At 40.6% G+C, this 16,030-nt stretch overlaps 1 protein-coding gene across 1 annotated transcript; it reads right to left on the reverse strand.

Moving 5' to 3' along the window:
• Positions 1-470: 470 nt before the first annotated feature.
• Positions 471-14,452, reverse strand: nr1d1 (nuclear receptor subfamily 1, group d, member 1). The gene is made up of 8 exons (XM_086154970.1): positions 14,205-14,452; positions 6,357-6,614; positions 5,316-5,404; positions 5,079-5,223; positions 3,991-4,721; positions 3,683-3,868; positions 2,968-3,178; positions 471-2,510 (listed from the first exon to the last, which is right to left on the reverse strand). Exons 1-8 carry the CDS (start codon positions 14,257-14,259, stop codon positions 2,290-2,292), a joined length of 1,896 nt encoding a protein of 631 aa, XP_086011096.1. The 5' UTR covers positions 14,260-14,452; the 3' UTR covers positions 471-2,289.
• Between the last annotated feature and the right edge of the window lie 1,578 nt (positions 14,453-16,030).

A 16,030-nucleotide genomic window follows, 5' to 3' on the forward strand; every position in this document is an offset into this window, starting at 1 on the left:
CATTAACGTCCCATGACAGCCAAAAATTCCGACAAGAGCAATTTGAGCAAGATGCAAACAAAAAGTAAAAAAAAATCAATGTAAATGAGATATATACAAGAACAAACTAAATCAAAATTAAATAGATACTGAGACAATTATACTGCAAGGCGAAATATAAACCAAAACACAGGTACTCAGTGTTTGAGTTCACTTAAAAAAGCTAAATTGTCAAATAAGAAATTGAGATATACTAGCAAAATTGATATGATGAAAATGATTGGAGCTGAAAACAAACGAAAACAAGGGGAGCTATGAGAATTAAATGCAAACAAACATGTCTAAAATATCTCAAAGCGGACTCTGTAAAAGCTCGAAGTAGAAAAACACTAGGAAAGCACAGAAACCACTGGGAAAAAAGGCGAGTCATTTCTATTTCTTTATGACATAAGAGATTAAAATACATCAGAATATGTCAATTCCATGAAATGTAATTAAAACTACACAGTCAAACCTGGTACATACAGATTGTGCCCAACACCATTTTGATTAATACCATTTGCACAACATTTATTCATATAAACAAAAAAATGTGTGTACGTATAATATATCTTTGTGCTGTCCACAGTTATCCAAACTGTTCAAGTATAACTGGATATTTGTATTTCTGAATATTTACAGGTTTTACATTGAAGAGCTGCAGAGTTAGTCTTAATATAGTTGTCCTCTTCCTCTGAGAAGTTTGATGCCGGTTGGCATCCAGACTTTGCATCACCACGTCCTTTAAGATTTCCCCTCCCTCTATTTGATGCTGTGAATATCTGCTGACTTTCAAGTGTCTGAACTAGTTTGTAAAAAAGCTGGTGGTGAAGCCGTCAGTGATCGACCTGTTCGTTGTTCTCTTGACAAGCACGGACATGTTAAAGGCAGAGGCAGTCAAACTGTGGAAGTCTTTGTCTCAGCAGCGATTAAAAGCCTTCAATCTGTCGATGCCTTCAGGATGTCTAGATGTTCGGGACGTGCCTTCGAAAGAGTCCAGTATTCTGCGTTAAACTGCTCCCGACAGTAGATGGAGTGATAAAAGTAATTCACATCAGTGCCTGTTTGGCAAAATATTAAAATAGCACCACTGATTCTCAAACAGCTTTGAAATCAAACATATAAAACGTATTGAATGTGTGAGAATTAAGAGCACTGCCACGGACATGACAGTAGTTTCCTGGGATCGACATACCATCTTTCTAATTGGATGCAGCGCAACTTGTCTTGACAAGTGTCAGATGCTCGGTTAACCTGTTTAGCCTAGTATATCACAGACACATCTTATCACCGTGGCAATACATGCGATGGAATTAAGATGGCCAGAGTACAGTGTCTGTCACCTTGTAGCAAAAAGGCTTCTGGTTCAAGTCCAACTGATGCCTTTCTGCATAGAGTTTGGAGGTTCTCCCTGTGCCTGTGTTGGCCCAGCTGCCTCCCATGTTCTAAACATGAAGTAGGTAAATTGAAGACTAAATGAAAGTGTTTGTTTGTATGGAGAGCAATTAACTACCATGAAAAGCTGTACGTTGGAAGCCTAGCAATCATAAAAATCAGCACAAGCTGGCTGCCACTGGAAAGTGGATTGAATATCAAGGCTGATTATTTACTGTGAGAGATAAGGGAAAATTTCAATGTGAAGAAAACCGTGCTTGTTGGACTTCAGATAGCACTGAGAAGCTTATATTCTTCAAGCATATTTTTGTAACTGGCTGCTTGTTCCACACAAAGCAGAATACAATAAAAGGTCAGAAAACTAAATTTGTCATTTTTGATGGTAGGGGTTTGTTCTGCAAAACAAACAAACAAAAAAAAAAAACAACATCATTGCATGTTATCAAGCGCATGAAGCCTATTGAAATCACCAATTTGATAGCTATTTCGCTAATTTTGGTACAAAAATCAAAACATTTCCTTCCACTCAATTATGGCCCTTTGGTTCAGTGATAATACTTATCAACTCTGAAGTGAATTCTATTACTTTGTCCTTTCTTACTTGCAAGGGCAATGTTTTTTTGTGTTCCATATTTAGGCAATTCCTCCACCCTGAGGAGTTGTTGTGGGAAAGGAAATAAAAAAATTAGACTAAATATGTTATTCGATCAGTCCAGAAAAGGATAGACCAGTGATAGTCTAACTAATGAGCATATTTCTCAATATATTATACTGCTCTACAGTTTGGCGAGACATCGCCGCTGCATTTACCAATGAGGTGTCGTGGCGAGGATGCCTACTTGCACTGAGGTGTGTGTGTGTGTGTGTGAGATGTAATCAGGCGTCAATACGGAAGGACAAGAGCTTCTCAGAGTGCATGTTGTTGAGAGTCCGCAGGTCCGGCAGCTTCAGCAGCAGCTTGGTGAAACGCGGTGAGTCCACATTAAGCTGGTTGTTGCCGGGGGAGAGGGATGACTTGTTGACTAGTAAGCGAAGCGCTTGGATGAGATTCTCTTGGAGCTGCTCCACTGACAGGACATTCTCGATACCCGAACGGTCTGAGGGCCAAAAAAACAGACAGGATGGCAGAGATTGAGCTTTAAAAACCCCAAGTGTCTCCAATCAGAAGAGAAAACCGGCATCGTATTTTTGTGTGGAATAGTGGAATAGCGGAACATTATTTTAGGCTGCAATTTGCGTGAAAAAAAAAGTATGAAATTACATCAAAAGATAGTTTGTGAGTCTGTTATTTTTAACGTGCAGATCTCAAGTTTTTCTTTTAAAAGTACAATTGTAATGCAATCTATCTATCCACTAATGACTAGTTGTCCACTTTCATAGCCAACATTATGAGCCTGTTTACACTCTGTTAATAAAATATGATTCCACAAGCACAACCCCCCCATTTGCTATCCATTATCTGCTAATAGGAAACTGATCCCCTTTTTATAGCAGATTCATTTGTGTCCAAAAAAGAAAAGTTGAAAAGTGGTATTAAAGTATCCAGTCCCGCACCTGCTGAAACCAGCACTATGGCAGTGAAAAGCCCCAGCTCCTCAGTGCTCAGCTCAAGGGCAGAAAGTTTGAGGCTGAAGTCGAACATGGCACCCAGCAGCTCACCCATCCCCATGGAACGTAGCTCATCCAAGCTGTACGTGGTGCCAGAGATGAAGGTCACTGTTTGTTCCTTCATATTGAACAGTGAGGCAAAACGCACCATCAGCACCTGAGGATGCAGTTAAAGTTACAATTAAAAACTTGATTACATCTACAAAATCATTGCCTCATATTGCTTGCCTTACACATATGTCAGTTTAAGCTCATTTAAGCTCAGCTTGCGACTCATTAACTAGTCAGAACTGATGATAACTACCTCATTCTGTATGGAGCTACTTATTTATCTCAAGTTTGAGAAAAAAAACAGTACCTTTTTTTGATACAAATATTCTCTCCATCAGCCAAATCCCACAGATGTGTTTTAATCTAGCAAGCTATACCTGACCGTTGGGTTCACAAGTGTTTGCATTTAAAAAAAAAAAAAAAAAAAAAAAAAAACCAAACTTATAAAATATTGTTCCTTCAAACAAACATTTTGAGTGGAGCGATTTTCTTTTTTTTTTAAATTCAAAAACTTATAATGTTTCAGTGCATGAGAAAGACACACAGTTTACTTTAATGTACACACTGTATGAGCAAGAACATGTGACTAGGATTAAATCATGGCTCATACCTCAAAGGTGCCCGCTTTCAACAAGGTCACCTGGTCACTCTGCGTCAAATTGCCGAATCCTGGGATATGTTTGGCAAACTCAACCACTTCTTTGACAGCAGGAGTGAAGGACAGTGAGAAATCCTCCCAGATCTCCTGGGGGCTCTTGGAGGGGTCGGCGTGTGGTTGCATGTTCATTGGACAAGCCTGAGGACAGACCAGAAGTTAAACAAATGTTAAATGACCTTCCCATAAATAAAATTAAATAAATAAACAAATAAATAAATAAATGTTGGTGTCATATTTCTGGTTGAATCAGTGACTATTACCAGCACGACGCTTGTATTTTTCTTCATTGGACAGTTCTGCCACTGTGTTACATGACTATCCGACACATCTCTTCCAATCAGATTGTTGTTCTGCAAGCCCCAGGTCCTTTTCCCGTGGTGATTTTGAATGTTGTTTTGGCTGTAGTCTGACGGTGGGAGGCAATTGGCCCCATGGTTGTTATTGTTTTGGTGGTGGCTGCTGTTGGGGCCGTTGGGGTGGAAGCCATTGGGGCATCTGTTGGGCCCCAAGAGATTCACCTCCTTGTTCTCATGGGTGTGGATATTGTGCTGGGGTGGTTGGTAGGCTTTGGTCAGCTTGTCGTGGGCATAAAGGAAGGTCTCACGGTGGGCACGTGCAATGGCGCAGATAGTGGAGTCCATCCCGGCGCTGGGGGACAGGGGGGAGGAGGGGGAAGGGCTCTGACAAGGAGGGGCTGGAGGGGTAAAGCAGGGAGGTGGGGTAGGAGGAGGGGGAGAAGAAGGGGCAGGCGGTAGGGCTGTTGGCTGGAGGGCAAGGGTCGGCCTTGAACTCAAGCAGGTGGAGGTAGAAGATGATGACGACGACGACGACGACGATGATGATGATGATGATGATGGGGATGATGCAGAGTAGATACTGGCAAGCTGGAATTCACTCTGTAACTGGTTGTTGACCATATTGTTCATAGCGCTCTGCATCTCGGCCAACATCCTCTGTTTCTCTCGCTTAGGGATCCTACCAAAGCGCACCGCTGAGGACGAAGAGGAAAACTAACATCACCATTTGAGAGAAATATTTATCAAGGTTTTCAAAGTTCGTCTTTAGGTACAGATGAACAACCACCCCTCTGAGTTTCTCGGGACACTAAACAAGTTCAACCTTCCTCCTCTTTTTTAACTAGTTCAAATAGGGACATAGCAGATTGTGGTCTACAAATGTTTACAAGGTTTACTAGAATGGATAAAGTGCCATTCATCTTTTTCTTACTTATTTTATAGGTTATTTTCTTATTACCTTACTGACAGACATCGGATTCATGTTTACAAACTATGAAAATTATTTTATTTCGGGTCAGGTGGATGGTTGTGGAGGCAGACGGGAAGCTTACCATCACGACTCATGCCAACAGACAGGCACTTCTTGAAGCGACACTGCTGGCATCTGTTTCTGTTGATCCTCATAATTGTACAACTTTCGTTCTTCAGACACTTCTTGTACTGGATGTTTTGCTGGATGCTGCGACGGAAGAAACCCTGCAGGGCAAGAGGATTTTAACACTAAGATTATTTATTTCTATCCAGGGCGGATGATGAAGAGTCATAATGATCATCTTAGCACGCCTCACCTTGCATCCCTCACAGGCATGTACACCATAGTGAAACCCGGAGGCCACATCACCACAAACCTTACATAGCAGGACCATACCATTCAGCTCTGCAACACACACATCAGCAAATGTCAAATTGTATGTAAATATGTGAGGCCATGACATACAAGGGAAATTTAAATATGATAAATTTGGATTTTGAGGCTTATCAATGCTCAGGGGCTCCAAATTTGATTGAAATTGGAGGACAAATCCAGGATAACTAATTTGACCTGAATTTTATTAATAGGAAGCAAGCACTTTCTTTTTCCAGTTTTTGGTTGTCCTCTCATGGAAAGATTGCATTTGTATATACTTTATAAAATGAAGTAGTTTGAGACAAACTGCATGCATAGACAGGGGAGTTATCCACGATGTGATCAGATAATGTACCAGAGGTTGAATAATTAATATGACTACAAGAATTGCATACTTTAGAACTAAGTTCCTCATGCTAGGATTGAGTGATGTATACTTTCCCCATCAGCTTACTGTAGCTTAAACTCCAACATCAGACCAACAATGATTTGAGACCTGACTGGCCATAATACATCTTCACTTGATTCACCTTGATTCTTTTATTGAATGGATTGAATGGATTCTACAAGACTTTAAGCCTGCAAATCAGACTTAACCTTCAACTGGATCAGCCTCAATGCAAATGGCCTCAAATAAACTTCATTTAAAACAACCTGGTTTGACTTGACTTTACACTACAGAAATGTCACTTAAGTGAGTTGTTTGACTTGAAATAAAGGTGTCTAAAATTAGGTTGGATCAACTTGAATCTGTTTGAGGCGATTTAATTGACTGGGATGATCTTGACTGAACTCACCTCCTTCTGATTTACGAATACAAACAACCGAACAGATGTGAGTCAGATGTAGTTCATTCAATTTAACTTTTCCATTCCAAAAACTCACTCACCAACCTAACATAACCTCTGTGGGTGTGAACTTGAGATGACTCAAGTAAGACTGCCAGATATGACAAAACTGGGGAGGTGTTCGATTCTCTTACTCGTCAGACTGGCTACAGACTTGCTGGGAGACGATCTTTGAGAGGCACCATCGTCTCGGCCTCGTGGTGAGCCGCCGGCTGGGGAGGAGGCCGATGACGACCCGTCCTCCGCCGCTGAACCTGAACTGGAGCCTCCGCAGCTTAGAAAGGAGGGGGGCAGCAGGGAGGACTGGGAGTCGGAGTTGTCGCTGTACATTGAGACTGGACTGGTGCGAGTTGGAGAACCTCCGCAGGAACCCACGTATGAGATCACCCCTCCTGCAAGAGAAGATTTTTGAACAACCTGTTATAACAGTGCCCGCTGCTTCAGTGGAGACCATGCTCTAACCAACAGAGGTTTAAATAGCCGACTGTGAAACATCTATTTGTCAGTCACTGCAACGTTTTTTGAAGTTTGTTGTTTGGTTCGAAAGGCGGCGCGGTGGCGCAGTTAGCACTTCTGCCTCACATGGTTCAACTACCACAGGGGGCCTTTTTGTGTGGAGTTTGCATGTTCTATGTGGGTTTCCTCTGGGCTCTCTGGTTTCCTCCCAGTCCAAAAAAATGAAGAATGTTAATTGGGAAAAAGTTGGGAAAATTGCCTTGGTGTGTGAATGAGTGAAGGGTTGTCTGTCTAAGCATGTGGCCCTTGCGTTCAACTGGCAATCAGTACAGGATAAACCCCATCTCACACCCAATGGGATATGCTCCCCCATGAGCCTAAGGGTAGGATAATGAATGAGCGAATGCTTGGTTTGGGGGGGGTTTACTTAAACACACAATCTCTTTCGCCATCAAGGACAGTCAACTTTCATTGCCGACTCATGTTTCAGGTACTTGGGGTCAACAGTCCAGAGCAACGGACGGGTTCAAGCAGGTTGGAATGGGTAGGGAAAAGTGTCAGGGGTACTATGCGGTAGAAGACTATCAGCCAGAGTGAAAGAAAAGATGTACAAGACAGTGGTGTGGCCAGAGATGCTGTATGGCCTAGAAACAGTTCCAATGACAAAAAGACAGGAGGCAGAGCTTGAGGTCGCAGAGATGAAGATGTTGAGGTTCTCTTTGGGAGTGACCAGGATGGATAGGATCAGGAATGAGTCTATCAGAGGAACAGCACATGTTAATGTTTTGGAGGGAAGGTCAGAGAAGCCAGACTGAGATGGTTCGGTCATGTACAGAGGAGGGAGAGTGATTATATTGGTAGACGAATGCTGGAATTGGAGCTGCCAGGCAGGAGGTCTGGAGGAAGACCAAAGAGAAGATTTATGGACAATGTGCAAGAGGATTAGAAGGTAGTTGGTGTGAGAGAGGAGGATACACAGAACAGGGTTAGATGGAGAAGGCTGATTCGCTGTGGTGACCCCTGAAGGAAAAAGCCGAAAGGGGAAGAAGAAGGTGATTGCTGGCCAAATCCAGCTCCTGTGAGAATAGAAACTGCTGTCATCCAGGGCCTGAACTAGCTTCTGATGTGACATGAATGTGGTTTGAACATCTCACTCACAACTAATTAACTCACAATAACTAAAATAAACAAATTAATATAAATTAATTTTTAAAATTCCCAGGCAATAACTTAGAATAACTAGAATCAACGATCATTCAAATAATTGAATTCACAAAGCAAATAATTGACAGGTAAAACTAGTAACACAGCAGCTACTTGCCTATATACATTAAGTTGCAAATACGTTGTTGTGTTGTGTGTGTTAGGAATCATGGTTTTAATCCTTTGTGGAGTAAACTTTAAATGTTAGTAGTGCACTCATAAACTTCTCTTTTCCAGCTGGCAAAGCAGTGATTTAATTAATGCAATTGTAAACATAATATACAGGTTTCGGATGTCTCTTTTGACTTGATATTTGTTAGGAGTGTGGTGTTCCATTGCTTTCCTGTAAGCAGTGGATGGTAGTTGAGAACTTTGTTACCCTTCCTCCTCACACTCCTTATCACCACATAAAGTGAATAAAGTCACTTGGTTTCAGTGCTGCGTATGGTTTTTAAACTTCTGGAATGAGTTTCATAGTTTATCTGAGCATTAATGTATTGTTGGTCTTTAAATTTATGTCACTGGTGTGGGAAATAAGCGGTTCAAAACCAAGTTATGTGTGGTGTTTGAATTTAAGTATGAATCCACAGTTGCCTTCAGTGCTAACCTTACCTTGGCAGGAAAATAATCTAGGCAGTTAAACTCACTCATACTAGGAAGGCCAAAAATCTCAATTCCATTGGCTTACTACGGTACATGTGCTAATGTAAAACTTCTGAATTCACAATGTTTGTCCTCTTGTAATCCTGCCATAGCCTCAGCAATGATGACTTCCAAGGAGCGTTTCTTCATGTAAGTATGTTTCATAAAAATGTGTTTTGTTTAACATGCTTGATATGAGGTATTGTTACTGCCCAGATTCCTGAGGCTAAAACTACTTTTATACAACTAAAATATTTGATTGTCTGTTTGCATGCTAATGTTGACACCTGTTTGAAATAGACTTTTGTACCAAATATAGATGGCATTAAATGTGAAATAATTTTGATTTGATATTAAGGAATAAATGTTTAAGTTGAGCAGAACATGTGAAAAAAACTGTCAACAGCCACTCGGTCCTTGGCAACATGATTCATTATAGTTTCAGTGGTCCCGGTATTATAATTTTACCAACATTAAATACACTTATACACATCAAGAGAAAAATTTTCAGCTCAAACTGCAGTAATCATAATGTGTTCCTGCTGCACATTCTGCACACGTATGCATATACAACATATACGTGTTTATCAGTCTGTGTTCTTTGAAGGACAAGACACTGGAATTGATTCCTGGAGATAATCATTTGCTATGTTTGCATGTTTGCTTTAACATATAGTCAGATTATGAGAACTTATCTTTTGGCAGCAGGGAAGCGAGTCAATGCAATGCAACTGTTTAAACGTGACTAATGCCTGGCATTAAGGCTATGCACTTACGCGCACGTGTGCGCGCACACACACACACACACACACACACACACACACACTCACACTTTGAATGAATCTGAAGCATGCGCATGGCCACCTGTTTGCACTTTCGGAAACCTGCTGTAGATTCTTGAACAGGCTCAGACAGCAAGACATTTTAACATTTCACACATTTTTCTGGTAAAACTGCCACCCATGTGCCATGATGCCTGAAGAGGATGGTTCATTTGAAGAAATATCTTTAAAGTCACATTCACTTATAAATACAGCACAAAATAATCAAAATTTGACCCGCCATGGATGAACCGTAAGCAGAAGGCAGCTAATGAGCAGCGCCAGGGGAGAAGTTAGAGGTTCAGTATCTTGCTCAGCATAACTTCAACTAGCCAGGAGGAGCGTGGGAATTGAACCAGAAATGCTGGGCCCCCCTGAAACCATGCAACAGCAAAATTTCAGTGTAATTTCAACAGAAGAATTACAGTGTTTACTCACAAATCTCATGTATATGAATCAACGATTTTCAATTTTGACTCCTGTGCTGTAACTTAAATACACAGCTTGTTTATTTGATTAAATTTCAATATTTATCACAAGACAGATTCATCGAACACAAATATGAAAACGTTTAGAAGTTAAAACAAAGGTTTGATTTCAACCATTGAAAAACATTAACATTATTACACCTGTGTATTTATGATAGTAAGATGTAATGTGATAAAGGCACACTCGATTCTATCCTAACTATAACGATAAAATTATGACAGTCTTTTCAACTTCTTGAACATGATGTACATCAGTAGATCACATTACCAGGTACATTTAGTTCCAATATAGAAGTGAAAGTACAAATAAAAAAATTATAGCTTTATGTTGTGAAAGCAGTTACTGCCATTTTTCACTAAACTTCTAAAGCAACTGTTACAGTTTGATTAAATGCCATCTCTAGCTGAGGGATGGGCAATCCCACGTGTCATAAAGCTGATTGAAATACAACCTTTTCACGGACTATAACTGAAGAAAAGCTGATTAAACTGCATTAAGAATGAACAGGAAGAATGGATCACTGCTGTTACATAACTGTCAGCCTCTCAGTCTGCAGAGCAGAAGGTCACAGGGTAATGGTGTCAGGTGCGCCCATGGTAACGCACCATGTGCTGCTGGAACCACCCCAGCCACTCCCTCTCACATGTCCACACCTCCAGGAGGTTTAGTGCCCCTACCCACCCTTTCCTACATTTCTGGCCTTGAACTTTTCCTTATTTTCATTTGAAGTTGAAGATTTGTACAATCAACCAAGACCAAAATTAGCTACTTTTTACATTTTATTAATAAAATATTTTTAGTGGAGATGATAAGGCGGGCAGTGTCGCTCAGGGGATTATTGTGGTTGTCTTTGGAACCGAACATACCTAAAATTAACAAAAACACTTGAAACAGAAATTAGGACAGCTATTTTCCATGATGCATGAAATGGTTCACGAATAGCAAAACTCTACAAAAACTTTTGTTCAGGTTTGAAGGAAAAAAAGCCAAAGTTACAGATTCACCAGCAAAAAAAAAAAGTTTATCTTTGTCAAATTTATCACAATGGTGATAAATTTACAATTGCAATTCATATTTATATTCATTGTGATAAATGTTTGATTCACCATAATATTCTTGATTTTTTGGTTGGTGTTGCTAGTGTTGTAAAAATATGAGATTTTCTCACTTTATGGTTGTAGTATGGTGCTTCTACAGGACATCAACTTTAACAGAAGGTACATGATTTTAGATAGCTGACACATGTTTAAAAATCAAGATGTTTCCTAACAACAGAAGAGACTCGAGAGGATGATGCCAGATACATTTGCAACAATGAAAAAGAAAAAAAAAAAACAATCAAAAGAAACTCAGCAAAGCCACCAGAGGACACAAATTCATAAAACTAAGTCGACTGGTGCTTCATCTAAAAACAGCACGTGTGTTCCCTCGCTCCCCCTTATTCCCCCTCCTCCCACATGGCTGCAGTCACGCCCAAGCGCCACGTGCCCCCTCCTTTCCGTGGGCTCGAAGACAAGACTGGCTCCAGCTGGGCCCACCCACACATATGCACTGCCAGTCCCGCCTCCACACGTTCTCACGTTCCCACCATTCATCAGCAACACATGAATTTGCACAGGTATCCTTTTCAGGACATTGTACTGACTACTATTTAGTACAGGCAGCCTGAATCTCACCTCAGCTGGGAACTAAGAGATGACATCATATATAAAACATTTTGGTGCAATGCACCCGCAGTATCCCACAAAGCATTATGAAAAGGAGCCTCAATCAGTTGCTTGCAATATACACTGTGCTAGTCCTAGACCAGTCTATGACCATCATGATAATTGCAGAAACTTGTTTTGTTTTGCCCTTAGGTCTCGCTAGTAAACCTCAAACACATTTCTCCTTAATTACCAAATCATTTTTTTCCCAGTTTTCCGACTGCATTTTCTGACTTTTTTGTGACTATTCTTTTTTATCCTCTTTCAGTTCTATAAGTTACTTGCAAACGATCAGGCTCTTTGTTTCAAATATTTGGGCAACTTCATGTTTATTTTGTTATAACTTGTTGCTAATTTAAGCAAAAATTATTGACTGATTTAAGGCAATGTTGGAAAAATTTAAGGAAATGTCAACAGCCACCAATAAAAACCAGAGAACAGACCTGCTTGCTATGCGGTGAGGCTTCAAAATTCAAACTAACTAACATCAGATGATCATCAGCTTAATCCTCTAATATCAATATCCAGTGTATTCACATTATCAAAACAAAAGATGTTTTCTTTCTTTTCTGCTTCAATTTGCTACAAGGGTACCAAGGAGTAACTGTCATGGCAATAAAAGGCGCATTCTGTTTTATACTATTCTAGAGCAGACGAATTCTATTCAATGCCACATTACTGGACTGAATCAAAATTGCTGATAGATAAAATTACATTAGGAGTCAATATTCAGTTCATGAAGTTTTGCTTTTCACAAGTTCAACTCTGTGAATAATGAGCTAAACAGTTTGATTTTTCAATGAGGTCTCTGATTGTATGGAATTGAGATGGCTCTAGCAGCTCAGCGAGTCACTGCATTTTGGAGGTGATGATGCTGCTGCTGCTGCCCTTTGTTTGATCATGTTTATCACGAAAATATACATGCATTCTAACACTAGAAAATTGCTGAAACGTGCCAGGTTAATTTTTCTACTAATATTTGGGAAATTCACAAATAGCTATATTTATACATGCGGATCAATAAAAATAAAAATAAAAACATGAAGCGAAAAATGGGCAACAAGCAAACCTGAAATTTTAAGGAAATTCCGAATTTGCAGAGGAATAATCACCATAAGAAATTTTCTGAGCGTTTAAGAAGACATCAGAATAACTGACATTAAAAGTGGAATATTGTGCAATTGGACAATCTGGTACTTGCGTACCCTTTTGTGAAAAAGTATAATTTATAAATGCGATTTTTCAGAGCTTATAAATAATAATGGAGGGTACTATTTTAACAATTATCACATCTACAATTATCTCACATCTCCTTTTTTTTTAAAAAAAAAAAAAAGGGTTGCCAATGCATTCTAACAGCAACACAAGAGGATGAACTGACTTTATTGACAGCAATTCAATGATGGGCTAAACTTTACTGATTTTTCTCTGAATTTCATGAAAGTCTAAATATTTGACTTATATAAAAAAAGGACAATTTAAAAGGTATATTTCTTTAACAATTATCAAACAAACTTTGTGAGCAATAACAGATGTGTGTTACATATATTCCCATTAAAACACTCAATAAATTAGCAGCTTAGACATAGGTTAAAAAACTGTCAATAAAAATTGAAACCACGAATAGAAATTATGATCATAAGTTTCTTTTATAACAATCACACATAAAAAATATCAAGCGCCGTCGTGAGTGGTTTTGAGATTTAGATTTAAGTGCATTACAATATCAGCAATGTCGACCCTGCAGCGCTATTTTTAAACTCATTCTTTTAACATTTTGGTGAAATCTGAATATTTTTAGTTTGAATTTAGCATCAACTAAACATGAGATTATCTTCGTTACATCACTAACACGCTCATCTTCCGTCTCCTTGATCACCGATCGAAGAATAAACATGAATCAATAAGCGGACGCCGACCGCCTCTATAGGTCCCGTCGTAGGCTTTGCAGTAAAAAAAAAAAGGGGGGGGGGAATTACGCAATCAGATGGAGTTGATCGGAAGCCAATCAGAGCGCGCGTTGCTCAGTGAAAACAATGCGCACATGGCTCGGTGCGCGGCGCCATGTGAACCGGGCGCGCTCAGACACACGCGTCCACCTGACACCGGACGCCCGCGCTCGCGCTCGCGCTGTCGTCGTGACCCAGTTCCCCGAAGCCGACCGGAATCACGGTGACAGTCCCCGTGATGACACGTGACGCCTCTCGGAAAGTTACCGCTCCACCGGTTGCTTTTATGCCAACCTCATAAAAAAAACGGCAAAACGCCGCTTTTGCAGGATGCTAACTAATGCTTAAAGGATAAATTGATGGCGTTCCAACAACCGACGAACCATCACATACAGTGCAGAGAATTTTTGCCAATGAGTTGCTGGTTCTGTCGGACATCATAAGAATAAATAGAAAGAGATTAATTATTTCCTTTTGAGTGTGTTTTTTCATGCCCGCCCACCACCTAAGAAGTGCTTCCATGCAGTGTCCCACCTGTAGAGACGCCAACACAAACCAACTCCGGACAACACCGTGGAACTGGAGTCAAGTCCCAAAATGCTGCAACGCATCACACCCGATTCGAACATTACACACACGCGTGGACCGCTTGGTCATCAACGCTACCTTGGAGTACTCTTGAGAGTGTGTGTGTTTGTGTGTGTGTGGAAAGATACCTGTATTGTTGTTGTTGTTGTTGTTGTTGCTACTATCCACGCCGGTAGTTGCCATCGTCTAAAGAGTCGCTCCCGGCCCGGGAAATCTGTTTTACAATCCCAGGTGTTTTCCGCTCCACTCACCGCATGCCGCAAAGAAGTGTGGAAGATTTAATGTCGCAAAAGAATTAGCATCTGAATCGTTTCTACTTTGTCTCTTGTTTGTCTTTTCTGTCTAAGTCTCCTTCATGGGCCCGAGTCACAGTGCCTGGTTATCCTGCGTGTGTCTGCCACGGGAGGCGCCTGTCATGGGCTGCACGCTTTCCTTGTTTCTTTTTTCAAACCTGGACGCGTGCGCCGTTCGCCCGCCAGCCGCCCAATGACGTGAACGCGCGCGGGGGCCTGCCGTGGCCGCACGCGGCAGACAACGAGACCATGTGACCGCGGGGAGAGCCTCGTGCCCCAGTGACACACTTTCACGCCCCTAGTCGCTCGCGCGCACAGTGGTGGAGGCTCGTTTAAATCCCCGAGCACGTGGAGCCCGCCTTGCCAAATCGTGGAGGGATTATGGGAAGTGTAGGCTGGAAATCATCTGCGAAAAGGTTCATCTATCAACAATTAGGCGGTGTGTTGTGAACGAAGATGTCATACGTGAGGGTTACTTATTATTTCAAATCGCTTTGTGAACCTTTTCTTTTAATATTATAAAATTTTCCCACCGATTTGACTTCTTTCTCGGGGAAAGTATGCGACGGATAATGTATTATCAATTGATTTAAATGTAGGCAGTGCATTGGAGCGGCGATGAGCTCTGTCTCCTCGCAGCAAGTAATTAGGGTCTCAAAAAAATAGGAATCGGGGTCTCTAGACCAAAAAATGACTTATGCACGGACAGAAAATAGAAATATTTTGTAAATTGCAGTTAGCTGGGTGAAGTGTCCGAGGAAAGGGAAGTCTTGGCTTCTGTGCTCAGGCAGATGCCCCCTAAGACCCAACTAGTACTATGGATGGATGAATGTTTCTTGCACTTTTCAATAAAAAAATCTATATTGTTCAATCAAATTTAAGATGGCAGTTGTTTTAAATTTTCATAACACTGATATCTTACAAATGTGTACGATTTTTTCGGAGGGGGGAGTCAGTTCTTGCTAGTTTACTTATGTTATTTTCTCATAATTGAAAAAAAGGAACAACAAAAACAAACATAATCAAAAGCAACTCAATCACTTGGGTAAAGCAAACGTAAATACAAATAAGTAATTAAAAAAATAAGCCTCGGGGAGGGACCAGGCGAATTCTTGCCTGCAGCTTCTTCCGTTTTCTTGACGAGTACTTGCTATCCAAGCTCCTTTCTGATGGCTGGTGATTTCTAGTGTCCTCTGCTGGTCAGATGGATAACTTTCAGATCCTGCTCTGTCGAATGTAAATAAACACAACACGATGCAGCTGTTTTCTACAAACTGCACTGTTGTACTGAATAACTGTTGACCCGGACAATATCATCCCATGCGATTACAGTTTAAGAGCATGTGTATGGCTCACCACCTCACAAATAAAACAAGAATATATGCCCCAAACAAGAAATTAAGTGCATGATCAGAAATCCTTGAACTCCTTGAAAGTGATCTTCTGAAAGTTAGTTATGTAAAGTCATTTACCAGCAGATAAAAACAAATGAAACCCCCATGGTTTAAAAAAACTACAAAGCCAGCATTCGACATTAAAATAGTTTGGTATCTAACTATCCAGACATCAAACATCAAATAGGAAAGACTCGATACAGCATTTGTATTCGCTAATATGTAGCTCACTGTTAGAATACACATATCTACATGTCCCTCAGTGTG

Source organism: Fistularia commersonii, chromosome 11 (genome assembly GCF_037954325.1).
Source record: "Fistularia commersonii isolate RoL2024-O1a breed Wild chromosome 11, RoL_Fcom_v1.0, whole genome shotgun sequence".
Lineage (NCBI taxonomy): Eukaryota > Metazoa > Chordata > Actinopteri > Syngnathiformes > Fistulariidae > Fistularia > Fistularia commersonii.

What these genes read in the sequence shown, in the direction of transcription:
- nr1d1 (XM_086154970.1), bottom strand. Translation starts at nt 14,259, where the DNA reads ATGGCAACTACCGGCGTGGATAGTAGCAACAACAACAACAACAACAAC. An exon ending in AAAATACAAGCGTCGTGCTG is followed by an intron (nt 3,869 to 3,990) that starts GTAATAGTCACT and finishes GTCTGTCCTCAG; the next exon opens with GCTTGTCCAATGAACATGCA. An exon ending in CATAGTGCTGGTTTCAGCAG is followed by an intron (nt 2,511 to 2,967) that starts GTGCGGGACTGG and finishes TTTGGCCCTCAG; the next exon opens with ACCGTTCGGGTATCGAGAAT.